The sequence below is a fragment of the Lampetra planeri genome, chromosome 3 (assembly GCF_965212315.1).
Source record: "Lampetra planeri chromosome 3, kcLamPlan1.2.h2, whole genome shotgun sequence".
In the NCBI taxonomy this organism is placed as follows: Eukaryota; Metazoa; Chordata; class Hyperoartia; order Petromyzontiformes; family Petromyzontidae; genus Lampetra; species Lampetra planeri.
Genome location: NC_136109.1, coordinates 19,997,775 through 20,025,213, shown reverse-complemented (window position 1 = coordinate 20,025,213; position 27,439 = coordinate 19,997,775). Strand labels below are relative to the sequence as shown.

The window sequence follows — 27,439 nt, the reverse complement described above, 5'->3', positions numbered from 1 at the left end:
AACATGCTTCAAATCGCTTTAAAATATTGTCATTGTAGTGCGTATTTCATGTGGCGCTGCACTCCCCACCCCCATAACCACCCACCTCCACCCCCCACTATTACCCCCCACAATCCCCCACCATCACCCTCCCCCCACCACAATCCCCCCCCCCCACCACAATCCCCCCCCCCCACCACAATCCCCCCCCCCCACCACAATCCCCCCCCCCCACCACAATCCCCCCCCCCCCACCACAATCCCCCCCCCCCCACCACAATCCCCCCCACCACAACCTCCCTCCCCCCACCACAATCCCCCCCCACCACAATCTCCCCCCCGCCACCACCATCCCCCCCGCCACCACCATCCCCCCCCACCATCACACCACCACCCCCACCATCACCCCCCTCCCACCACAATCTCACCACCCCCCCACCACCACCACAATCCCCCACCCCCCCCGCACCCTCCGTGCCCCGAGACTGCCTCCCTCCCCCCGTGCTCTTCCAGCCACCCCCAACCACCACCTCGGACCCCCGCTAACGTCTCCCCCCCCACTCCTCCTTCTCCTGCTGCTGCCCAGCCCACCCCAGCCCAGCCCACCCCAGCCCATGGCGTTCCCTCTGCCCCGTCCGCGGCCCCCGGAGTTGCCGTCTCACCGCGCGCGGAGCCTGGCGTGCGGGCAGGGCGCCGTGCGAGCCGTGCGCTTCAACGGTAACCGCGGCGGCGGGGCCGGGGCTCTCGTCAAGCCCGCGGGCCGCTAGGATAGGCGCCAGGCTTCGGCCTGGTAATCCAGGGGGTCGGCAAAACCTTCGTGACGTTATTCATCAAGAGGCCACCGTCTCGTGTTCGCATGCGATCGTTATACTTTATTTTATTTACGCGATTTAAACCCTTACCGAAAAACTATATTATGTGATGATATTGGTCGCGAAAGCCTACGTGTTAAACAAACTCTTTGGTTATTTCGGTCAAGTATGGATCTCTGCAGTCACTAAAACTGCACTTCTAGTGTTGAACATACTTTACTTTATTTACACTCGGCAGTCCTCTGATGTGAACAAAATAGGCGGCGTGACTGCGGGACGTACTAAATGTTTGTTTATCGATGGTATGTGGTCCCGGCTATATGAATGTGCTAATTCATGTTGCTCAGACAAGACAAAGACAAAGATCCCGCGTGTGTAGATTGTTGGGGCAAGTGCTGTTAGCGAGCACCTGTGAAGGCCGGGACGTCATACGAGGGGGTGGGGTGGCCAACACCACGCCCGACCGCCTTTGTCTCCCTCGTGGCGATGTTTACTACACACCGCGCCAGGTACACACTTGAGGCCGAGTCGACCTAGGGGAGGCCCGGGACCGGTTCAGATAACCGCTATCGCTGGTGTGGGCCGTGACCGCTCCCCACACTAAGAGAAGAACACATTGCACGTGTGTTTAACTTTCTAGAGACCAAATTTCGATTTAAAGCTTTCGTGACTGCAGGGATTCATATTCTTGGTTCTTTCGGTAAAGTCACGTAGAAGGGAAATAATACAAATAAAACGATACAATTATCACGACGTTTCGATGGCAATACAAGCAATCATCATCAGGTGTGAAAACCACAGCAAGAAAATTTGAAAACCCGCCACTTTTTTCAAACTTTCTAGAGACTAAATTTTGATTTAAAGCTTTCGTGACTGCAGGGATTCAAATTATTGGTTCTTTCGGTAAAGTCACGTAGAAGGGAAATAATAAAAATAAAACAATAAAATTATCACGACGTTTCGATTGCAACACAAGCAATCGTCATCAGGTGTGAAAACCACAGCAAGAACATTTGAAAACCCCCCACTTTTTTTCTTTCTCGAGACTGTTGAGGCAAGTGCTGTTAGCGAGCACTTATGAGTGGCCGGTAAGGGACACGTCAGAGCTGGATGGCGTTGACCAACACCACGTCCGGCCACATTTGTCTTCCCCCAGAGCTGGTGTACAGTATTCGTTTAAGGCTGACAAGACCTAGGGGAGGTCAGCGCCGTTTCAGATAGCACCCGCCGCCGATGTTTGCCGTGTTCAGGAATCGAACTGGGGACGCCGGGTCAGTAGCACAGTGCGTCTACTGCGAACCGAGGTACACCCACCCAGCCAGCACTAGTCGTGTTCACAGCTGGGTATATCTTTGTGCCCCCGTGTATCACGGCAGCTGATGGTTGTCTTTATGTCCGTGTCTGCCGTATGTCAGCGTGCTCGTGTCTCAGATTGTATAATGAACGACGCTTCGACGCTATGCGTCCGTGTCCTCCGTGTCTGTGCGATGCAGTGGATGGGAACTACTGTCTGACGTGTGGCAGTGACAAATCCCTGAAGCTGTGGAACCCAGAGACCGGGAGGCTCCTTCACACGTACAGCGGACACGGATACGAGGTGCTGGACGCGGCTGGGTGAGACAACTTCTATCCGCGTGTGCCCCCATTTCTATGTGTCCCCTTGTCTATGTGTGTTGCCATGTGCACGTGTCTCAGCTTGTGCAATACTCTCCGCTGTCTCTTGCGTCTCCAAGTCCCCATGTGTCTTCAGTTAATGTGATAAATATCAGCTGACATCATCTCCTTGTTTCTGTGTCTCCCTGTATCTTGTGTCCGCCTGTGTCTCAGCTCGTGTGATAACTCGCAGCTGACCTCGTGTTCGTCGGACAAGACGGTCGCCTTGTGGGATGTGGCCAGCGGACATATGCTGAGGAAATTACGAGGACATGCGGGGGTACGGGAAACACAGGGACATGGTCACACACAGAGTACATGGAGACACTAACATCCAGGGTTACAAAGGGGAGCTATCTGGACACATGGGGATATGGGGCCATGGGGGTAAGAGGAGAGACATGGGGACACATGGAGCTAAGGGGTTACACAGGGATATGGTAGAGGCATGAGTACACACAGGAGGACGGGTATTTGGAGACATGGTGATATGTGTATGAACGTAAAAAGGGTCATTTGAACACACGGGGGGACTTGTCTCTTCTGTTTCTGTGTGATTGTGTCCCCACAGAAGGTGAGCTGTGTCCGTTTTAATGAGGAATCAACAGTCATTTTGTCAGGTACGGCACAGTCTCATGTCCAATGTCATCACGTGTGTCCCCAAACAACGTATGTCCCCGTGCCCATACGTTCACATGTCCCTGTGTCCCAGGCTCAGAAGCAATGTCGGCACTCTGTTTGCTGAGGTGGGCCCTGTACCACCATTTGTGCCTTTGGCCCACCCAAGTTTACATTCCTTAGTGGTGTATCACTGTTATGGTGGCCTACTCAACGACTCTACTGCTACCCCTCCTCCCATTCAATAGGAGCTGGAGCTCGGCACTGCATGGAAGACACATTTAGCATGTGACTCATTGTGTGCCCGTGTTTCTACCTATGTTCCCATGTCCACGTGTCCCTGTGTTCCAGACTCTGAAGACATCCATGAGATGATGGAATGTGACTGCTCGTACCTTGCATCCCTGTAACCCCTGTTCCCGTGTACCCTGCCACAGGCTCAGAGGACACGTCTGTGCGGTGCTGGGATGTGAGGACACGCGGACAACGTCCCATACAGACGCTGAGCGAAGCCACAGATGGAGTCACGGGGCTGGATGTCACCCAGGGGGACATCATCACGGGGTGGACAACACACGCACGGGGAACACCACGAGACAACATGGGGGACACATGCTTCACGACTGCCAACCAAACTCAATCACTCAAACACACTCCACTCCCAACCATTGTCAACCACTTTAAACAATGACTTCACAACCGCACACTCCACTATGCTTATCGACTCTCAACCATGCTAAATTCACTCAATCACAACCACACTCAGTCAACCATGCACAGCCACACACCTGATCACTTAAGCACATTCAACCACTCAACTGTACTGTGGTCAACCACACTATGATGTTGTTCATGGTAATGATAATGACGATAACAGATGTTAATAATGATGCTGATAGTGTTGTTGGTGATGGTATGTAGGTCGGTGGATGGCCGGGTGAGGAGGTACGACCTCCGCATGGGTCAACTTCACACAGACTTTGTGGGCAGTGAGTGACCCGACCCCAGACCTAACCCCAGACCTAACCCTGTCTTTGTAGAGATTATTTTTTGGGTCTTTCGGTAAAGTAACGTAGATAGGTTCAAATTAAGCTTTTTGTGAGTGCATCTGTATGTATGTATGTGTGGGGAGCATTGACATAGTGATTCGTGCTCTGTGTCACTAACAGGATGACCTGGTTTCAATTTCCTGCCATGGGTAATGTCAGTGGTGAGCAATATAAATAAATAGTCCTGCGCACCCCCCAGGTCAAATCCGCATAAAATAAGTACCAAGTGCAGTGTGTAAACAAATACCTCCTTGTGGACTGCTGGTCTTCAAAGATACTTGCTAACAGCACTTGCTCCAACAGTCTGTTAAAGGCTATACAGGGGATATGTTTTGTTTGTTTGTTAATGAGTATATTAGTGTATGAGTGAATGTGTCATTGGGTTAGTGAGAAAGCATGCGAGTAACTTCATGTATGAGTTTTTGTATGTGCAAGTGGATATGTTAATGTCTGCATAGGACTATGCATGTTGTCGGCCCCGTGATGTTTGTGCCCATTATGTGAGATTGTCGTTGACGTGATACTCTTGTGTGTGTGCGGTAGTGTAGCGGTTAGTGCACTGCTATAAACGCGGCAACCCGAGTTCGATTCCCGGTTACGGCTAGCACCAGTGACGATTATCTGAACCGGTCCTGGGCCTCCTCTAGGTCGACTCGGCCTCAAATGTGTACCTGGTGCGATGTGTAAACATCGCCACGAGGGAGACAAAGGCGGCCGGGAATGGTGCTGGCCATCCACCCCCTTGTGTGCCGTGCCGACCTTCATAGGTGCTCACTAAAAGTACTTGCCCCAACAGTCTGTTTAGACTATGTGGGGAATCTTTATCTTTGTTGTATTTGTGTGTCTCCATGTTGACTAGGCCCTGTGGTGTGCGTGGCGATGACGCGAGACTCTCAGTGTTGCCTGAGCTCAGCCTTGGACTCGACATTGAGGCTCATGGACAATGACACGGGGGAGCTCCTCTCAGAGTACAGACATCAAACACCATCAACCCCATCAACATCCTCGTCACCATCCACATCACCATATAAAAAAATCGATATCACCATCAACACCATCGTCAAAATAATCACCATCAAAATCGCCTCCATCAACATGAACACTAGTAACATAACCATCAACATCAATATCAACCGCATCACCAACATCACTTCGATCAACAATAAAACCACTTTATCAACATAACCATCATCAATATCACCATCATCACCTTAAATACTATCACCGTCAACATAATCATCAACATCATTGGAATGACATGCGGAGCTCCTCGGGGTGGGGACATCATCACCAACTTTATCATGAACAACATTAAGACCAACCTCTATCATCTGTATCTGAGTTTCAATCTCTGTCTCAGTGTCTCAGTATCTGTGTATCGGTGTCATTCTTGTTGAGTCGATGTTTCTATGTGTTTGTCTCGCTGCTGCCGTGTCTCTGTCCCAGTGCCTCAGCATCTCAGTGTCTGGCTCTTCGCTTGTGTTTTACCCAGGAAAGCCTCACTTAGTCTCACGACACTATTTTAGGAGGGTCCTGCCAAGTTATTACATTTGGGGGTGATGTTGCTGTGTGTAATATAAAATTAGTAATTTGCAGGTAATTTTTCAGCATTGGGATGTTTATCCAATACTACCTACATTGTATGTTTTTTTTACTATGGGAGGAAACAGGAGAACCCGGAGGAAAACTATGCAGAACGGGGGGAGAACATACAAACGCCTCACAGAACGGCATCCGAGTCAGGAATCGAACCCAGGACCTTATTGCTGTGAGGCACGAGTGTTACTGCTGTTCTACCCTGCTGCCGCCCTTCTCAGTGACTCCGTGTGTCTGTGTCTCTGTCTCTAGGTACACAGGACACGTGAGTGGACGCTATAGCCTCGACTGCGCTCTCTCAGAGCGAGACACCCATGTGGTGAGCGGCTCCGAGGATGGGAAGGTCTATTTCTGGGACCTCGTGCAGGTGATTCCTCCTCATCACCACCTCCGCATCACTGCAAATATCTCATTTAGATTCTCACCACAACCCTACATCTCCTCATCACCTTGGCACCTCTTCACCAACTCATGACACACCACATACCCCCTTATTACATGAACCACATTTGCATCCCCTCACTATAACTTCTCACAATCTCACCACCACCTCACATGTCACCACCCCCCTACCACCTCCTCAATACACCTCACCTCCCCCTCTCACTACCTACCTGCCACCTCACGACCACAATAACTGTGGGAAGTCAACAATGGGCATCCTATGTTGAGACTGGCGCATGCCATAGGAATGTGGAATTTCCACTGCCAGATCAGGTTCATGGGCGGAGATGAGCACTGCCCTGTGCCCACTTCAGAATCAGAATTGTTATGTACACTGGAGGAATACGATGAGCTATAAAGCTCTTTTTCACATGTCCAGTTGGGGTGGGTCATAAAGTTACAACAACGAACAATACAAAAACACGATAGGAGTGCAAAGTATAGGAAAGGTAAGCATCAATACCTCATTACACCATTACCACCATGTTTTCTTATATCTCCATGTCACCATATATCTCTGTCCACGTCTCTCTTGTGTCTGTGTCTACTTGTTTGCAGGCCTCACTCGCTCTCACTCTCGTCGTGGGCAGTGCAGTCGTCCACTCACTCTCGTTCCACCCGAGCAGCCCCATCCTCCTCACGGCGTCTGAGGGGACGGTGGATGTGTGGATGACGAAGAGCGACGAGGAGAAAGCCGAGGAGAAAGAGGGGGAAACATAGGGCCCACTGATCACAACTTCGACCACACACTACACTTTATACCACACCGTATTACACCACAGAAACGACATTAGCTTATACTACACAACGCAGCACACTCAACACACAACACACACTATATTACACAAAATACTGAACTAAACTGTAAACTAAACAATTTTTTATTTTACTAGGAAGGGCCCACTGAGCTATATGGCTCTTTTTCAGAAGTGACCTGGCCACAAATGGCAGCTCAACGTAGTGGCTTATCATGTGGAAATTTATTTCAGCCAAATACTCGAAATGTATGTTTCTAAATGTGGAGGGAAAACCGGAGGACCCTGAGAAGAATCCACTGGGAGAACATGCAATCTCCAAATTTCCGGGCTTCAAGGTCAGGATTAAACCCATGACCTGTATACGTGACAAGGGAGATATCATCTCACCAGACAGCGTATACACTGTACTACACAACAGACAAATTATAACCTACACTATATATTATACTTCACAAAATTGGTCAACGGGTGGAGCATTTGTACAGTGGTTTGCGAACTATATTCTGGACCTAGCAACCTGAGTTAGATTCCTGGCTTTGGCCAACATCAGTGGCCAGTGACATCTGAACCGAACGAAGGCCTGCACCACTACACACATTACACCACACAACGCACAACCTACACGACACATTATACTTCACTGTAAAACATTAAAAACACACTTGAACAGCAACAGCCCCCGTTTACCACGAAGCGCTTATGCCAGGCTAGGTGCACGTTGAGGTTATGTGAAGTATCGAAGGCTTGCTGGCAGAAGCACAACCTGTTCTCCACTGGCACACGCTCCACGCACTACACCACACTATACACTATTTACATGTACATTCGTCTTTGTCAGTCCATTGCTGGTTGAGGTCCTCCTCATGCCTTACATGTCATGGGGCAGAGGGGGGTTTAATTGCATCTCATGCGCTGTTGGCTACGTAGGGTGCGAAATAAGTTTAACATACCAGTGTGATATACATCGCACTGGTTAAGGGAGCATATTAATCCAATGGATTTTGCTGCACAGTCATCTGCTGCCCACAATATCCCTGCATGATGCCGTTGAGCAATGTACAATATACTTTGTTTATACTGTGTTACACCAAACACCACGCGTTTTGAAATAAAAGTTTTTAATGTCATTTGGGGTCAGGCGGTTGTGTGGGAGGGTTATGACAATGGGTACTTTTACCCCAATTTCTTACCCGCTGTGCTCTGGGCGTTGTCAGGAGAACAAAGAATCAGCTATGAATGTTCATATTACAGAAGCGTTCGTGGAAGTAAACATCACAGAACTACCTCTTGAGATCCATTATAACTCACCAATGTGTAACGCTAGGGGGCAGTGCTTTTCCCTCTGCCCCACTATCGAATCATGTTAATAGCATGATTATAAAATAGATCAAATTCTCAGCTAAAATGTAGCCTAATTTATAAGAGTAAAATTAAATGTAACGTTTGGGTTTTCGCCTAAAAGTCATGTCTGACCGACTGGAGACCATCTCGCTACACTTGAGAACTCTGTTCAAGCACAGGCAGTTGCCTCAATTCGAACCCAGCCTCTCGGCGGTGTCTCGACTTGGCACTCGTGTCTCTTGAGCCATTTGGCCAGTGGGGGGGGGGGCATGTCTTGTGTCGGCTCTGAACTTAGTCCAAAGGAGATGCGGGGTCCTCGTGAAGAATGATTCGCCTGTGTACGAGACACCGGGAACTCCTTTGATGAAAGCGCTGCCCGTTGTTTGCTGCAGACATTCTTGTGAAGACTCCGACCCTGTCTGGTCTGTATGAGATACATGAAAGGCTGATCAGCCTTTAGATTCGGTTCGTGTCCGATTGGAGATACGGGGGTGGGTGATGATGGCTTATTATGAAAGCTCTGACCTTGCCTGCGTGGTTTATAGCAGGCACGGGTTCGCTCACCGACCGTATCTGATCTGTAGGGAGGAGCTACAGGGCAAACTTAATAAGATTATGTCCGTGTCCGGTCGATCGAATAAACGGGAGCCTTTATTATGAAAACGCTGACCTTGTTTGCGTGGTCTAAAGGAGGCACAGTGACGCTCATTGTGAAGGCTCTCGCATTATCTTGGCCAAAGGACTCACAGGGGAACTCTTATTATGAAAGTTCTGTTCGTATCCAAGATATAGGAAAACCCTGGGGAGCACTTATTATGAATGCGCTTATATGAGTTATAAGAAAAAGAAAAACATGAACTCTTATTATACAGTCTATACCCGTATCTAATTTGTACGATCCATTGGGGTTCTTATTGTGAAGTCTCTGCCCGTATCTGGTTTGTGGGCGACACATGGGGTGGGTACATTCTAGGCTGTGGGCGACAGGGGGTGGGGACTTTTACTGTGAAGGTTCTGCCCGTGTCTGGTCTATGGGCGACAGGGGGGACTTTTACTGTGAAGGTTTTGCCCGTGTCTGGTCTATGGGCGACAGGGGGGGGCTCTTACTGTGAAGGTTCTGCCCGTGTCTGGTCTGTGGGCGACGGGGGGGGGGGGCTCTTACTGTGAAGGTTCTGCCCGTGTCTGGTTTGTGGGCGACAGGGGGGACTCTTACTGTGAAGGTTCTGCCCGTGTCTGGTCTATGGGCGACAGGGGGGACTCTTACTGTGAAGGTTCTGCCCGTATCTGGTCTATGGGCGACAGGGGGGGGGGGGCTCTTACTGTGAAGGTTCTGCCCGTGTCTGGTCTATGGGCGACAGGGGGAGCTCTTATTGTTAAGGTTCTGCCCGTGTCTGGTCTATGGGCGACAGGGGGGACTCTTACTGTTGTTTTATTTTTATTTCATTTTTTACCTACGTGACTTTACCGAAAGAACTAAGAGTATGAATCCTTGCAGTCACGAAAGCTTCAAATCTAGAATCTTACTGTGAAGGTTCTGCCCGTATCTGGTCTATGGGCGACAGGGGGGGGGGGGGGGCTCTTACTGTGAAGGTTCTGCCCGTGTCTGGTCTATGGGCGACAGGGGGGACTCTTATTGTGAAGGTTCTGCCCGTATCTGGTCTATGGGCGGCAGGGAGGGGAGGGACTCTTACTGTGAAGTCGCTGCCCGAGGCCGCGACTGCTGACTCACGGTGACTGTGCCGCTCTCCTCGGCCCAGAAGCGGGGCCGAGAGGACGAGGAGAGACGAAGTGAGACGAGGAGAGACGAGGTGAGGGGCTCACGACGCGAGCGGTGTGGAGAGGAAGAGGTGAAGCGGGAGAGACGCGAGGAGAGATGAGGTGAGGTGGAGGTGGAGACGCGAGGCGGGGAATCGGAGCAGGAAGACGGGGGGGCGGGGAGGGAGCAGCAGAGAGCGGGAAACGATGTGAGGGTGATGAGGAGGGCGAGGAGGGATGAGAGATGAGAGATGAGGGGATGATAGATGACGAGGTGAGGGTGATGAGGAGGGGAGGAGAGATGAGGGGATGATGAGAGATGACGACAGGAGAGAGAGACGAGGTGAGGCCGTGGCGGCCCCTAGGCTGGTTTGTGATTGTTGATGTCGAGGCTGTGGTTGGCAATGCGGTTGTAGGCTGTGGGTGTTGACTGTGTGGTTGGCAATGTGGTTGTTGACTGTGGCTGAGAACGTGCTTGTAGAAGCCTTGGGGACATTGTGGTTGTTGTAGATTGTGGGTGGTGACTGGTTGTTGACTGTGGTTGTCGAGGCCTTGTTGACATTGTGGTTGCTGTGTCTGTTGTAGACTGTGGTTGTTGACTGTGTTGTAGACTGTGGTTGTTGACTGTGTTGTAGACACCTTGTTGACAATGTAGTTGTTGTGTCTGTTGTAGACTGTGGTTGTTGACTGTGGTTGTAGAGGCCTTGTTGACATTGTAGTTGCTGTGTCTGTTTTAGACTGTGGTTGTTGACTGTGGTTGTCGAGGCCTTGTTGACATTGTGGTTGTTGACTAGTTGTTGACTGGTTGTAGAGACCGTATTGATATTGTGGTTGCTGTAGCTGTTGAGACTATGGTTGTTGTGGATTGTGGTTGTAGAGGCCTTGTTAACATTGTGGTTGCTGTAGCTGTTTACACTGTGGCTGTAGAGACTGTGGTTTTTGAGACTGGGTGTTGTAGACTGTGGGTGTTGTAGAGAGGCATTGGCGACATTGTGGTTGTTGTAGACTGTGGGTGTTGACTGGTTGTTGACTGTGTTTGTAGACTATGTTTGAGATCGTGGTTGTAGACACCTTGGTGACATTGTGGTTGCTGTAGCTGTTGAGACTGTGCTTGTTCTGGACTGTGGTTGTAGAGGCCTTGTTGACATTGTAGTTGCTGTAACTATTGCTACTTTGTGGTTGTTGAGACTGTGGGTGTTGACTGTGGTTGACGTCTTGGTTGTTGGGGGGGCCTTGATGACAATGTGGTTGTTGATGTAGTCAAAACTGGTTTGTGTGGCTATCGACAATTGAAGGTGTTGGGTTTGATGTTGTTGTTGGTTGTGCGATTATTGAGACTGGTTGACACTGTGATTGTGGTTGGTTGTGTGATTGTTGAGACTGGTTGACACTGTGATTGTTGTTGGTTGTGTGATTGTTGAGACTGGTTGACACTGTGATTGTTGCTGTTGTTGCGACTGTTTGTGCGATTGTTGAGACTGATTGAGGCTTTGGTCGAGGGCAGTGATTGTGTTTTGTTGAGGTTGTTATTCGTAGTTGCTGTAATTGTGGTGTTGGTGGTTGTTGGTGATTGTTGTGGTTGTTGGTCGGCTCCGTATCATAGTGCTGGTGGTAGTTTTAGTCGTCGTAGTTGTAAGTACAGTACGGTAGTGGTTGTTGTACAGAGGAAGGTGTTGTATATGTGGTGGTGGTTGTAGTCATGATGTAGTTTTTGCAGGACAGTCGCGGTTGTTTTTGCTCGTGGGAGTTGTGGTGGTTGTTGTATGGGTTGGTCTCATGGTTGTGGTTAGTGTAGTTTGTGGTTGTTGGGGGAGTTTTGATTGTAATTATCGTGTTGTATTAATTACCCCCCCCCCCCCCCCCCCACTAATAATGCTAATTTACATAATGCTACTTATGATGGTAATGGTTGTGGTGGTGATAATAGTATGGTTGTGTATCTCATCACTGAGAGTGACGCAAAGGTGGGTTGGCATTCGTTTGTCGTGACCCCACCACCACCACTCCTCACACACATGTCCTTATGAGCCTTGATATGTGCTTACAAACCGTGAATGTCCCACGCAGTTAATTTCGTCTTATTCTACCGTCCCTCACAGGTTGCGATCCCGAGTCAGCCTTTGTGGCCTGCAGATGATGCCCTGGGAGTTGTCTCACTAGACAGCACCAATTGCCGAGTGATGGGTGCACGTGGTGGATCCGAAAACGCCACCTCCAACGGCACTGCACAACTGCGGCCGACAACCATAATCATAGCCACAACTATAACCATAACCTCAAACGCACCCTTAGCTGAGGAACCTGAACCGTGATCAACGATAGTGACCACACCTGTTTTGGTGTCTCCGATTCACAACGACACAACAAAATCAATCACACTGGTACATATATTCTCCAACAGCCCGCCAAAACCACAATCGACCACATCTGCCCCTGTGTCTCCACGCATTTCGCCGTATCTCCCGCTGCCACCTTTCTCCTCCTGTGACTTCCATATCCCCCTATCTTCCGCCGTCCTGTGTCTTGTGCCTCCCTTCTTCTTCCTGTGCTTTCCTTCTTCCTGTATCTCCTCGCACCTCTCTTAATCCGTGTGCCCCACCAGTATTCCAACCGTGCCGCCCCCGGCCCGTATCTCCCTGGCCATGTCTGAGGACCGTGACTGCGACTCCCCTTGCCCCCCGTATCTCCCCACGGCGTCCCCGGGGAATCAGTGTGGCTCAGAGCCATGGGGCTGCGGGGCGGTGGTGCTGCCCTCCATGCGGGGCGCCGGCGTTCTTGACTACTCGCTTGAAGGCCACGCCGTCGCCGCTTTCACCGTGCTCAACGATCTGCGACTGCGCAGGCAGCTGTGTGACGTGACGCTGCGCGTGCGGGCCGGTGGGGACGAAAAGGACGTGGAGGCGCACAAGGTAAAGACACGGAGGGATGACACGGACATGCGGGAGGGAAGACAGTATTAGGGGGGGCACATAGGGAAGATAAAGGAAACAAGGGGTAGACACGAGAATATGAAGGATAATACGGGGACTCAAGAAAGCAGGGAATTATGTAAATTTAGTGTCACAGGGAGACAGGGACAAGAGAAGGCATACACAAAAGAACAAGGAAAAATGCAGGGAGGCATGAGGAGACGTTGGAAGACATGACAAGAGGAACGTTGAAATGTATGATGTGGAGACACAGTGACACACAGGAGGGTGGACAGAAGATGGAGGGGTGGATAAGAGACACTGAAAGGCATGAGTAGACAGGAACACAGGGGGAGATGCTAATACCGGGAGAGGAAAGACACAAGTAACACGGTATGTGCAGGGAGACGCTGGGTGGTTCGGGGAATACGGGAAAACAGGAAGAGACGGGAGACAAGAAGTACAAATTTAGATGCCGTGAGACATGGGGAGACACAAGACATTGTGAAGAGAGGAACATTGAGGCACACATGGTGAAGACAAAGAATATGTAGATATGGGAATTTAAGAGAGACAGATAATTGATGCGAGGCATGGAGAGGTGAAAGGAAATATGGGAGAAACAGGGTAAGGGGAGGTGCTGGGAGTTACAGGGAACATGGGGAGACACGGGCAGAGGGGAAGGTGAAGATAGGCACAGGAAGACACGGGGAGGATTTGAGGACCAGACGAGATACCGGATGGAGGCAGTGAGAGACAGAAGGAGATTGGGGCAACACAGGGAAACTCTGGGAGGCATGGGGTTACATTGGGAGGAGAAAGGTGGTATGGGGCAGTATGGGGGTGGGCAGGCCTCAGTAAAGTTATATGGCCAGGAGTTCGCTATTTACCTTGGTGTATTCACTGACGTCATCACTATTTAACAGTCGGCCACACCAAAACAAAGCACCTGCCTCAGTACTTTGTTTCATCAATCACTCCAGCCCCTCAGCTCTCCATAATCGATGTGGTATTCATAGAGAAGATGGAGGAGTTCCTGTACCTGGGCAGTGTACTTATAGCCAGTTCTGGTTCAGCAGCAGAGGTACTACTCTGAAACAGTCGAGCGGAATTCTCTTTTCATTGGCTGCTTAACGCTGGCCTATCGCTCCACATGAAGCTCTGGGTCTTCTCGGCCACAGTCGTGCCCTCATTTTTCTATGCTTACAAAATGTGGACCCCTATAGAGGAATACCTGAGCCGGTTTGAAACATCTCTGACAAAACCATGAGAGATCTGGACATAGTCCCATCAGTGAGCTCCCAGCAGGCATAGTTGTGTTGGCTGGGTCGTGTAACCCGCTTGTCCAGCCACTGTCTCTGTGGAGGCAGTTCGTGAAGGTCGCTACTGGGCAGTTGGAGAAAATTGCCATCCAGCAACGAAGGAGGGTGGAGGAGCGATGCTCACAACAACGAGCAGAGCGTAACACAGTTAAAGCATATCAAGTTTGAATAGTGGGGAGAACAAGTGGAGCATCTGCTCGTCATCTCAGTTAACCCATCATAAATGGACCTGTCCCGTGGTCTCCTGGCAGAAAAACTTCGACACTTCGTATGTATTAGAGGTGCACCTAGCCAGACATAATCACCATCATGACGTCACAACTATTTACTGGCAAATGCCAATTACTGTGATGATTGAGTGAGTGTGTAAGGGGGTATGTAAATAGTGGGGAGCGGTGGTGTAGCGATTAGCGTGCTGCGCTACGAACCCGGCGACCTGGGTTTCGTTTCCTGCTCACGGTAAACACCAGTGACGATTATCTGAACCGGTCCTGGGCCTTCCCTATGTCGACTCAGCCTCAAATGAGTGCCTGGTGCAGTGTGCAAACATTGCCACTTGGGAGACAAAGGCGGCCGGGCGTGGTGTTGGTTGCCCACTCCCTCGTGTGCCGTGCAGGCCTTCATAGGTGCTCGCTAACAGCACTTGCCCCAACAGTCTGTTAAGGCTATACATGGGATCTTTGTTTTGTTTGTAAATGAATACATTAGTGTATGAGTGAATGTGTAATTGTATTAGTGAGAAAGCATGCGAGTAACTTTATGAATGAGTGCATGAGTGATTGCATGAGTAAGTGAACATGTGTGTGAGGGAGTAAGTGAGTTTATAAGTAGAGAGTGGAAGCATCGTAGTTGGTGCACCGCGTTACAAACCCGGCAACCTGAGTTTGATTCCCACTCACGGCCAACATGAGTTTCGTATATCTGAACTGGTCCTGGACCTCTCATACGTTGCCTTAAATGAGTACTTGATTCGGTGTCTAAGCATCTACATTGGGGTGGACGGGCATGTTGCTATCCACGGTATCCAATGTCGACCTTTATAGCTGCTTGCTAACAGCACTCGCCCTGAACAGTGTGTTGTATAGTGAGTGTGTTGGTAAGCGAGCGTGCCGCTGTGTCCCTGTACCCCATGCCAGGTGGTGCTGGCCTCCTGTAGCCCCGTGTTTCGAGCCATGTTCACAGCTGGGCTGAAGGAGAGCGCCATGGAGGTTGTCACCATAGAGGGCGTCCACCCCAAGGTCACTCACTCAACAACTCGCCCACTTAGACATTCACTCGATCACTCATTACTACTCACCCACCCACATTCAGCCACTAAACCTCTTAAAAATTATCTCAATCGCTCATCTACTCACTCATCCACTTGCTCCCTCACCCCCTCACCCCCTCACCTATGCCCTCACAACCAACTCACTTAATCACCCACTCATCCTCTTACACACATACCCAACTCAGTAAACCACTCTCCCATTCACCGACGCATTCAATCATATTTACCCACTCACTTATCTACCCACTAAAGCATACACTAACTTACCGTCTGATCACTCACACTCTCACACCGTATGATGATTGTGTATGTTTGGTGTGTGTATGCAGTGCCTGTGTCAGTTTGTGTGCGTGAATGTGTGGGTAGAGCGATGGCGCAGTGCATAGCGCACTACGCTACAAACCCGGTAACCCAAGTTAAATTTCTGCCCACGGCTCACATCAGTCGTGATTATTTGAACCAGTCCTGGCCCTCTCCCAGGACGATTCAGCCTCAAATGAGTACCTGGTGCAGTGTGTAATCATTAGTACTTGGTCACCCACCTCCTCTTGGGTCGTTCTGGCCTTCATAGGTGTTTGCTAACAGCACTTGCCCCAACAGCCTGTTAAGGCTATACGGGGGATCTTTGTCTTTGGTATATGTGGGTGTGTATATGTATGTGTGTATACGTCTGTGTCTAGGTGATGGAGCGGCTGGTGGAGTTTGCGTACACGGCGCGCGTCTCCGTGGGCGAACGTTGTGTGCTGCACGTGATGAGCGGCGCCGCCATGTACCAAATGGACGCCGTCGTCACCGCCTGCTGTGACTTCCTGCTCAAGCAGCTGGACCCGAGCAATGCCATCGGCATCGCCAGCTTCGCCGAGCACATCGGCTGCACGGAGCTGCAGAGGGGCGCGCGCGACTACATCTACCGGCACTTCAGCGAGGTCTCAACTCGCACATGTACACTACACCGTGCGCACTATCCTGTGTGCACTGTGCACAAAGAGAGTGTGCACGACAACTGGACACAATATGCAGAGTTCCAGAGAGGCGCGTGCAACTGCGTCTAATGCGACTTCGATGAGATGTCTCACACAATATACTCCGACACAAACAGATTATATGTGACGGTATGCACACTGTACCATATACACTACGGCTGGTACACATTGGCATCACGATTTCACTCAAGAGGCTGTATTTTTGTGTTTTGTTTGTATCATCTCTCTCGTATGGTCTGTCTGCTTCAATCTGTTAGTAGGAGGACTTCTCGAACCGGTCTCTCACTGTGTCTCTGTTTTTCCCATCTCGGGTTTTCTAACAGGAGTTTTATAACATGTCTCCTATGTCTTTTTCGTCTTGCCATGTCTCAAGTGTGTAAATGGGAGGAGTTGTGTCAAACCAACTCCCTATCTCCCACTGTCTCCCGCTTGTCTCTGTGTCACCGTCTCCCTGCGTCCCTTGCGTTCCAGATGGAAGTCCTCCATAACTGGCCTTGCCATCTCCCTCTGTCCCTGCTGTCTCAGGTGTGCAAACAGGAGGAGTTCTACAACCTGTCCCACTGCCAGCTGCTGACGCTGATCAGCCGCGACGAGCTGAACGTGCGCTGCGAGTCGGAGGTCTACAACGCGTGCCTCGAGTGGGTTCGCTACGACTGCGCCAACCGTCGGCCCTACATACACGCCCTGATCAACGCCGTGCGCTGCCACTCTCTCACACCCAGCTTCCTGCAGGTGCGTGCGGGGCACACACGGACACGTGCCAGTACACACGGACACGTGCAAGTACACACGGACACGTGCAAGTACACACGGACACGTGCGGGGACATAAGTAGTACACACAGACATGTGCAAATACACACAGACGCGTGCAGGGACATAAGGACGTGTGTAAATGGACAGGCTTTGTCCAGGTACACAAAAACAAAGATCCCCCATGTAGCCCACACAGAGCATTCGGGCAAGGGCTGTGAGCGAGCACCTATGAAGATCGCCATGACACTTGTGGGGGTAATGTGGCCAGCATCATGCCCAGCTGCCTTTGTCTCCTGAATGCTGATGTTTGCGGCAGTGGTGGGTGGATGCCCACGATCCAGTGCTTTGGAGGCAAGAGTTAGCAGATCATACAGAGATTTATTGGAGCCGTGAGGTGGCTAGCAGAAGGCAGTACAAAAAGTAGGATTATCAATCCATCTGTGCGGACATTTGAGTGTTACATTCCCTCATCTCTCCTTCACCTACCTGTTTATTGTGTCCCCGTGTCGCAGGCTCAGCTACAGAAGTGTGAGCTGCTGAGGTCAGACTCTGCTTGCAAGGATTACCTGGCACGCGTCTTCCACGAGCTCACGCTGCACCAGCCCAGCGCCTGCGCAGCCAAGGGCCGCACCCCTGCCGTGCCCCAGCTCGTATACACGGTGAGCACACTCCAAGAACACTAAACACGTACAAAGACCTATAGCCTTTAACAGACTGTTGGGGCAAGTGCTGTTCACGAACACCTATGAAAGGCCAGCACGGCTAACGAGGAGGTGCGTAGCCAGCACCACGCCCGGCCGCCTTTGTCTTCCCAGTGGCGATGTTTACACATCTTACCAGCTACTAATTTTTGAGGCCGAGTCAACCTAGGGGAGGCCCAGGACTGGTTCAGATAATTGTCACTGGTGTTGGCCGTGAGCGGGATTCGATCTCGGGTCGCCGGGTTCATGGCACAGCGCGCCAACCGCTGAACTGCCACTCCCCACTAAACACAGAAACTATACACACACGCACACACCATCTACACACTACACCACACACACTGCACCCCCGCAGTGCCCCATCTCTTACACACAGTGCACACACTCCACATACACTAAACACAGATTCACACACACACTCACATACACCATCCGTACCAGTGATGGACAATCTAGACGAGTCGGTGGGCCACATGAGTGGCCCTCCTTCACCGCAGTAGGCCGCTAGCTTGAAATCGTGCTTGTGCACTAATCATGACCACACATATCCCTGAATACACTTAGACCAGGCCACCACAAGGGCCTCCATGAGCCGCATGTGGCCCAAGGGCTGCAGGTTGCCCAACACTGATCTATACACGACACTACAGACAGCACACTCGGCGTGCCCCAGCTTATATACATGGTAACTATGCACCACGTGTACATGTACATGCACACTCCACCATGCTCCTTTCACTGCTCCTCCCAATGATGCCTTCCCTGCTTTTCCAGCTGCTCCCCCTCTCCTGTTCCTCATCCTCACGTTTCTCCTCCTGCTGCTCCTCCCCCACCCACGCCCCCTTGCTCCCCCTTCCCCCGTGGTCGCAGGTGGGCGGGTACCTACGCCAGTCCCTGCCGAGCGTGGAGGCGTGGTGCCCCGGCCGCACGTCGTGGCTGCGCCTGTCCGACCTGCCGGTGCCGCGCTCGGGGCTGGCGAGCTGCGTGGTGCACGGCCTGCTCTACGCCGCCGGCGGCCGCAACAACTCCCCCGACGGCAACACCGACTCGTCGGCGCTCGACTGCTTCAACCCCATGAGCAACCAGTGGACGCGCCGGCAGCCCATGAGCGTGGCGCGCAACCGTGTCGGCCTCGGCGTCATCGACGGGCTCATCTACGCCGTGGGGGGCTCTCACGGGTGCATGCACCACAGCAGCGTCGAGAGGTGGGGGACATGGGTTGGTGGGGGAGGACATGGGTTGGTGGGGGGGGGGACATGGGTTGGTGGGGGGGACATGGGTTGGTGGGGGGGACATGGGTTGGTGGGGGGGGACATGGGTTGGTGGGGGGGACATGGGTTGGTGGGGGGGGACATGGGTTGGTGGGGGGGGACATGGGTTGGTGGGGGGGGGACATGGGTTGGTGAGGGGGACATGGGTTGGTGGGGGGGACATGGGTTGGTGGGGGGGGACATGGGTTGGTGGGGGGGACATGGGTTGGTGGGGGGGGACATGGGTTGGTGGGGGGGGACATGGGTTAGTGGGGGGACATGGGTTGGTGGGGGGGGACATGGGTTGGTGGGGGGGACATGGGTTGGTGGGGGGGGGGGTGCTCAGGGGTGGGGGTTTGGCGAGATGCGGGAGCAACACCGGAGGGTGTCTCAGCTGCAGGTGAAGAGAAATAGGGAGACATGGGGGGGATTAGAGGGGGAGACACTGGGAGACACGGGATCAGGGGGTGACTCAGCTGCAGGTGAAGAGAAATAGGGAGACATGGGGGGGATTAGAGGGGGAGACATTGGGAGTCACGGGATCAGGGAGTGACTCAGCTGCAGGTGAAGAGAAATAGGGAGACATGGTGGATTCGAGAAAGAGACATGGGAAGATACAGGGACAGGTGAGTTAAGAGTAGCGTGGACAGGTGAGATAAGGACACGGGGATATGGGTGAGACGTGGGAACACGTGCGTTACCCGCACCACGGCAGTGTGGAGCGGTCGGGACGAGGGGCGGGAGGTGTAGCGGGGAAAACGGGGGACAAGGAAACAGGGGAGACATGGGTGTCTCCACCATGGCAATGTCGAGTGGTGGAGATGAGATTGACAGGGGGGATAGGGAGAAACATATAGGACACAAATACAGGGGGACACAGCAGGATGCAAGGACACCTCACCCAGGTGTCTGCACCACGTGAGCATTGAGAGTGAGGGCAGGTAGGGGAAACAACGGGTAACAGGTATACGTGGGTAGACGGGAAAAGACGTGTGTCTAAACTAAAGCACTGTGGAGAGACGAAGATGAAAGTGGAGATGGGTGCTATGGGGGAAACACAGGTACATGGGTGTTTAAACCACATCCGTGTCGAGCGTGAGAAGTGGAAACTGAAAGTGGAGGACACCAGGCCTGTGCATGATTGGTGTTTCTCTCTGTCCCCGTGTCCCCCTCTGTCTCTTTTCCCCATGCTCTCCCATGTATCCCCGTATGTGTCTGTTTCCCTTGCTTGTCTCTTTGTGTGTTCCAGTGTCTCCCGCTATTTCTTTGTATGTCCCCGAGTCCCCTGTCTCTGTTTTCCTGTGTCTCTCTGTACACCCATGTGTGTTTTTGTGTCCCATCTCCCTGTGTGTCCATGTCCCTTTGTGTCATTTTGGCCTGTCCACTCATGTGTCCTTGTATGTCCTTGTGTCTCATGTTACCCTGTGTTTTGAGTGTCCTGTTTCCCTCTGTTTCCCTGTATGTATCCTTGTGTCCCTGTGTACCCGTGCATCCCTATGTCCCCGTGTCCCAGGTACGATCCTGAGAGAGATGAGTGGTCTCGGGTGGAGCCCATGTCCACAGCCCGTATCGGCGTCGGCGTGGCCGTTCTGAACAGGTGACGTGGAGACACGGGGACACGGGACACACTGAGAGGCAGAGAGACACAGGGACTCGGAGACACGGAGACAGATCTACACGGGGGACGTGCTGGAGGCAGGAGAGACACATAGACTCTGAGACACGAGGATACAAAGACACTGAGATAAAAGACACGGACACACTGGGCAGATAAGAGAAAGCGGGAGACATGGGAGTACACTGGAAGGCCAAGCGACGTGGCTTTGGGGACTTGGGGATACGGAGACATGGGACAACAAGGAGAGCTCTGCGTATTCTGTGTGATGTTGTTTAGGTTGCAAAATGTAGGTTGTTGTGGTTTATTGTGTTATACTGGTAGTGCGATAGTTGTTGTTGTTGTGTGGTTGTTGTGTAGGTTGCTGTACGCTGCAAGAGGGTTTAAGTGCTGTTGTGGTGATGCAGTGATGGTCTTGTATGGCTGTTATGCCATTGCTTTATAGGTTGCTGTACGCTTCAGGAGGATTCGAGTGTCGTGTAGTGATGATTGTTGTGTGGCTACTCGTATAGTGGTGGCTGCTGTGTGGTGGCTGTAGGTTGCTTTGTACTTTAGGAGGCTTTGATTGTTGTTTTGTTGTGGTAATATAATGATGGTGGTTGTGTGGTTGTTGTAGGATGATGTAGGTGGCTTTGAATGATATTGTGGTAGTATAGCAATGGTTGTTGTGGAGTGCTTGTGTAGTTGTATTGGTTGCTGTATGCTGTAGGAGGTTTATCAGTGTTGTATAGTGATGGATGTTGGGTGGTTGTTGTAGATTGCTCTACACTATAGGAGGAGTGATGGTTGTCGGGTGGTTGTAGGTTGCTGTACGCTGTAGGAGGGTTTGACGGGGTGCACCGACTCTCCTCGGTTGAGTGTTATCATCCTGAAAACGATGCGTGGCTTCCGGTCGCCTCCATGGGAACCGTGCGCAGTGGAGCAGGTACGCGTGCACACGCACTCACATACCTATACAAAACACACAGATCTCCCGTACTCCCTTTAACAGACTGTTGGGGCAAATGCTGTTAGCGAGCAACTATGAAGGCCGAAACGGTACATGAGGGGGTGGGTGGGTGGGTGGGCAGCACCAGGTACTCATTTAAGGCTGAGTCGACTGAGGGGGGGGACTTTGGACCGGTTCAGATATTTGTCACCACTCAGTGGATTGACAAAAGAGCTGTGTACATCGATAAGTACCGCCCATTTAAAGGTCTTTCTACATGGGCTGGCACATGTACGTACTTGGCGGCTATGACGACTGTGCTATTGACGATTGCGTTAATTGATAGTTTGTGGTTGTAATTCTTATAGTTGTACAGTGCGGTGGTGTTCGTGAAGTGTTGTTGTGGTTGTAATAGTTGCGTTGCTGTGGTTGTTAGGAGTGGTTGCGCTGGACCGATACATCTACGCGCTGGGTGGCTACGACGGCGTGGAGCAGCTGGACAGCGTAGAGCGCTACGACCCGGAGACGGACATATGGACGCCCGTGTCTCACATGAGACATCGCAGATCCGCGCTGGGCGTCACTGTCCTTGGGGGGAAGATTTACGTGCTGGGTGAGACACGCAGACACACGACAACGCCGGGACACACACACGGGGGCATAAGGGGACACGTGGGGAGACTTGGGGATGCAGGGGGAGACATACGTGGAGATACGGCAACATAAGGGGAGGCACCGGGGCACTTGGGAACACTGGGGGGGGGGGGGGGATAACACGAGGTCATGAGGAACACGGGGGAAGGCACAGGGACATGCGGAGAAGCCTGGGGACACGAGGTGAGAATGCGTGTGGGGTGAGACACACGGGGACACACATGGACATAAGGATATGCTTCGGGATAGAATCTGCATGCTGGGTGAGACACGGACATGGGAACATAGAATAATCTATATAGTAGGTGAGTCAAGGACAAGGCTACATGGAAACACAGACAAGGGAGAACACGGGGGACATGATCAGACCAGGGACTGGAGAGTGACAGGGTCTTGCGGTCTTGGGCTCACAAAAATGTAATCGTCTCTGTGTGTCTACCATTGTCTTCACGTGTCTGCATATCCCACTGTGCTCCTTTATGTGCCAGTGTACATACATGTCCTTGTGTTCCTATGTCCCTCTGTCTCCCCCGTGTATTATTTTGTTCCCATATCCCCCATATCTGTCCCCATGTCCCCCCAAATATCCCCCTGGCCCCATCTTCTTCCTACACGCGTACATATATCTGCCTCTGTCCCGCTATGTCTCTCCATGTCTCCTCACTTCCCCCTGTCTCCGTTACTCCCATTTCTCTCTCTGTTCCCGTCGCTCCATATTTCCCCCGTCCCCATATTCTTGTCTCTCTCGATGTTTACCTGTATCCCCCATGTCTACCTGTGCGCTTCTGTTGCTCTGTGTCTCCCCACGTCTCGTTATTTCCCCACGTACCCCCACATGTACCTGTGTATCTACCTCTCCATGTGCCTCTGTCTGCTGTGCCACTCCATGCTCTGTCTTCTGTCCCCTTCTCCCTCCCATATCTCCCCATGTATCTCATATTCCCCTAACCCCCCATGTCCTCGTGTCCCCCCACCCCCATGTCTTACCCGTGCCCCAAGGCGGCTATGACGGACAGGCGTTCCTTGCCAGTGTCGAGAGTTACAACGCCGAGTTGGACACCTGGACTGAGGAGACGCCCATGGCGTCGGGGCGCAGCGGCGCCGGTGTCTCCGTCACCATGGAGCCCTGTCTCGCCCGTCTCGAGTACTGAGATGTGAAGACACAGGGACATGCACCCAGAGGCACGGAGACACCGACACGGGGACACGAAGATACAGAAACGACCGTGGTGTTTGAGCAGACCGGGGCCTGTCTTTCCATGACAATGGGAGCCCTGTTTCTCCTGTCTCGAGTACTGAGACTCGAGGACACTGGGACACGGAAGCACGAAGACACAGAAACACAATGACACAAGGACACAGGCACAACCACTGTGTTTAAGCAGACTGAGACTGGTGTCTCTTTTTCCATGGAGCCCTGTGTCTTCTGTCTTGAGTCCTGAGACACGGAGACATTAAGACACGGGGACATGGGACAACAGGGACACAAGTAAACAGAGGCAAGGGGATATGGAGACATGGGGAAAGGGAGACATGAAGACGTGGAAACACAGAGGCACAAAAACATGAAACACATGGGGACATGGAGACACATGCATATGAAAGAATTCAGATGTGGGTGTGGAAAAATGAAAACAATGAGACAGAGAGACAAGGACATATGGACACGGAGCCATGGAAACTTGGAGATATGAAAACGTGGAGATGCAGAGACATGGAGATGGGGAAACAGAGATACTGAGGGAGTGTTGATGAGTGTGGTTGGTCACAAACACTTGTGACCCCTTCACCTTTAAACTGATGTAGATCCAGTGGGTGGTAACAACACCCCCCTTACACTTTCTTGGCTCAGTGACCATTTAACCAATCATAACTTAGTGACCAGTCACAACCACAGAGCCATCACTCCACCGGGACTGATGATGAACCCAATGACTGATGATGAACACAATGACTGATGATGAACCTGAACTGAATGTGACCCTCTTGGGAGATAGTGACCCAATGACCGGTCACGACCTCTGGACGCTGGCGAGGAATAATGGTTGCCATTTTGAATTCCCCTTCTGAGATGGAGTCATGACGATGATGTCGGTGATAATGTCACATCTGTTAATTGTAATGATAATGTTGATATTGGTGGTGATGATGGTCACATTTATAATTGTGATGTCGATGTTAATATGTTGATGATAGTTATGTTTGTGATGTTGATGATGTGTGAATGACGGTGATGATGTTCATGATGATGAAATAATTTGCTGCTTTAAATAAAGAAGTCGGACGTGAATCTAATTGTGAGCCCATGGCCTGATCGCCCATTTACCTAATTACATGTGACCCAGGATGATGGGTAGAATGCATCTGTGCTTGTATGGACATGTGGGTATGACTATGTCCTGTAATACCTGGGTCTATCCCGTGACATGCTACCAGCGAGCCATCAACAAATCACATGACCCCAAAGTGCCACAAGCGCTGTGGTGATGTGACAGAGCCTTAAGACTTGTGAATTATAGTTGTGTCTGTGTTAATGTATGTGTTAACTTCCTCTATGTGCGGTATATGTAATTGGTACCTGATACTACCAATACCAGTTGTATGTGGAGATGTGTGTACGGTATATACATGTGCAAATATGTGGCTATGCATGCATCATGTATGTGTTATAGGAATCGGTGGCGGAGTGGTTAGCGTGCTGTGCTACACACCGGGCGACCTGAGTTTGATTCCTGCTCATAGCCAACATCGATGACGAATACCTGAACTGGTCTTTGGCCTCCAATATGTCCACTCGTCATTGCAATCAGTAGCTGGTGCGGTGTGTAAGTATCAGCACTGTGCAGATAAAGACGGATGGGTATGGTGCTGGTCACATCCCCCCCCCCCCTCTTGTGTGCCGTGTCGGCCTGAAGAGGTGGTCACTAACTGCACTTGCCCCAACAATCAGATGAGACTAGACGAGGGATCATTGTCTACAATGTGAGGAGCGGTAGCGCAGTGATTGACTCACTGTGCTATGAACCAGCTGTTCTGTTCCTGCTCGCATGCCAATATCAGTTGCGAATATTTTTAACCGGTCCTGGGTCTCCCCTTATTATTCTCAAAACCCGTTTGATATTACAATTTAATTTATATGGCTTGCTATCCAGTGTATATCTTCGATTCTTCGCCAAATCCACATTTCCAAACTTTATAATGTCCCAATACCCCCCTTTGCCCATGCTTACGGACATATGTTGTTACACTGCACACGTTTATGGTAGGTATATATGTGCATATAGTTCGTTGTAAATTAGCATTCAACTGTAACACATTTCAAAACGCTTGGCTTTCCATCCCTTCATACGAAAAAAGAAGATTGTATGCATCAACATCGTGGAGACAGAGGCGGCCGGACGTGGTGCATATGTGTGTACAATGTCTGTATATGTGTACGCATCATTGTGTATCCACATGCATCGATATTTACAGCAAATGTGTAGCAGCAGAACAACCCCCAATCTCTATCAGGGTGCCAGATGATAAAAGCTCAAGTTGGGCACTGCCATCAGGATGACAGGCTGGCAGTAATCAGCTGTCTACCCTGGCGTGCCCAGCCTCGACAGTCAGGTCACAAGGATATGCCAGAGGCCCAGAGAGCACAGTTATTTGTAACGCCCTCTGGTCAAATGCCATTTGGCTCAACCAAGCGACGACTGGAACTCCTCCCCGTTGGAGGACCTCCAGAAACGGGCGATTGCTATGGCTGCCATGTGGCATGTCCGAACGCTCGCTGGGGAGGAAAGAATGCCATTCCTTTCACCTGTTGGGAGATGGAGCAGTCCATCATCCGGTGGACTGGCTGTGGCTCCTTCGACCACGAGGGGTGGAGAGTCTTCTCCTCTGGGCAAGATAACAGACAACACGGAGTAGTTATTCTGGATAGATAAATGATTGAAAGAAACCCGGGAGTGTGGTGATGAGAGCTGGGAAGTTATGAGTTCAAGGCTGATGTTGTTCATCTCAACAGAAGATGATGGTGGTGGTTCTCTAAACCGCTACATCCGTGCAGGGTTGCAGGTAACGTTCATGAGTCTGACACCACCTGTTATCTAAAATGTTTGCTAAGGTGGCTCCTCATGAGAACCATCTTATTCGGTGACTTTATTGCCTGGGTGGGTCATGATATAAACACGTGGATGTGAGTGATTGGAAGGCAAGGGGTCAGATTAGCTTCAACAAGAACGGTAGTTCGCTGATTTGTAACTGTGTGGTGTACCATCCGGTGTAGACATTTGCCTCGATCAGCTGTGACCAATACATAGATCGCGATCCACGGATTGCAGAATATTTTTTGCTGGATCTCAGAACAAACTAACCATAACAATACCACAATTTTCGTTACGGCTTATGGCAAATACAAATCTCCAATTAGGTTTTAATTTATTATTAACAATAATAACTTCTACCAAGAGATGGGGCTCGTACTTTACGCCTCTCCGGTATTACATTATGGGGTTAAATCCATCCGGGTGACTGTCGGTCAGAGCCTTGTGGTAGGAGTTGAGATCAACCAACGCCGCTCACAGTACTTGGTGTATTGGGCCAAGGTGACCTCGAGCCTCATTCAATCCCACAATAGCCTGGCCTCTGCCGACTGTTCATCATCATCATCACCACCACGGTCCATGGGCAGATAGCCCCGTAGGTGTCCACTGCACATTTCGTCATTTGTTTTCACTTTCCTCTGTCTTGTGCCAATATGCTCAAGTAATGTGCACATCTTTCTGACACCACATCTCTCATGTCGTCGTCAAGCTATTCTCTATTAGGTATTCATTTCTTTCCGGTTCCTTCCATTTTTCCGAACAACACACTTTTTAATCTTCCTGTTGTCCATCCTTTCTATGTGTCCGTCGTATACGTGCATACTTACTACCTCCTTGTGATGGGAAGACATTGAGGTATGCCGATTGTTAATGGTTCTCATGGAATGCAACAGTAGCTTGGAGCTGTGGTTGGCACCTTCCCCCCACCCCCTCCCGCTCAAGATATAACAGGAAAG

The 27,439-nt window shown here is 51.0% G+C and overlaps 2 protein-coding genes and 1 long non-coding RNA gene across 6 annotated transcripts; 2 read left to right on the top strand and 1 right to left on the bottom strand.

Moving 5' to 3' along the window:
- Window positions 1-473: 473 nt before the first annotated feature.
- Window positions 474-8,036, top strand: WDR83 (WD repeat domain 83). Its single transcript, XM_078623140.1, has 9 exons — window positions 474-696; window positions 2,285-2,405; window positions 2,619-2,724; window positions 3,016-3,064; window positions 3,500-3,626; window positions 3,984-4,051; window positions 4,971-5,079; window positions 5,960-6,074; window positions 6,710-8,036. Exons 1-9 carry the CDS (start codon window positions 594-596, stop codon window positions 6,869-6,871), a joined length of 960 nt encoding a protein of 319 aa, XP_078479266.1. The 5' UTR covers window positions 474-593; the 3' UTR covers window positions 6,872-8,036.
- Window positions 5,468-10,232, bottom strand: LOC144740303 (uncharacterized). Its single transcript, XR_013589614.1, has 2 exons — window positions 9,942-10,232; window positions 5,468-8,674 (listed from the first exon to the last, which is right to left on the bottom strand). It is a non-coding gene; the product is annotated as an uncharacterized LOC144740303 (long non-coding RNA).
- Window positions 9,903-24,682, top strand: KEAP1 (kelch like ECH associated protein 1). Of its 4 annotated transcripts, none has more exons than XM_078623110.1 (11): window positions 9,903-10,058; window positions 12,105-12,914; window positions 15,373-15,474; window positions 16,187-16,432; window positions 17,015-17,221; window positions 17,757-17,903; window positions 18,816-19,150; window positions 20,709-20,792; window positions 21,614-21,735; window positions 22,175-22,351; window positions 23,392-24,682. In XM_078623110.1, exons 2-11 carry the CDS (start codon window positions 12,648-12,650, stop codon window positions 23,541-23,543), a joined length of 1,839 nt encoding a protein of 612 aa, XP_078479236.1. In that variant the 5' UTR covers window positions 9,903-10,058; window positions 12,105-12,647; the 3' UTR covers window positions 23,544-24,682. The 4 variants fall into 4 exon arrangements, with proteins under 4 accessions (XP_078479236.1, XP_078479248.1, XP_078479226.1 ...); XM_078623100.1 differs by having other exon boundaries at window positions 9,940-10,128; XM_078623114.1 differs by lacking the exon at window positions 9,903-10,058 and adding an exon at window positions 10,219-10,348.
- Window positions 24,683-27,439: the final 2,757 nt, after the last annotated feature.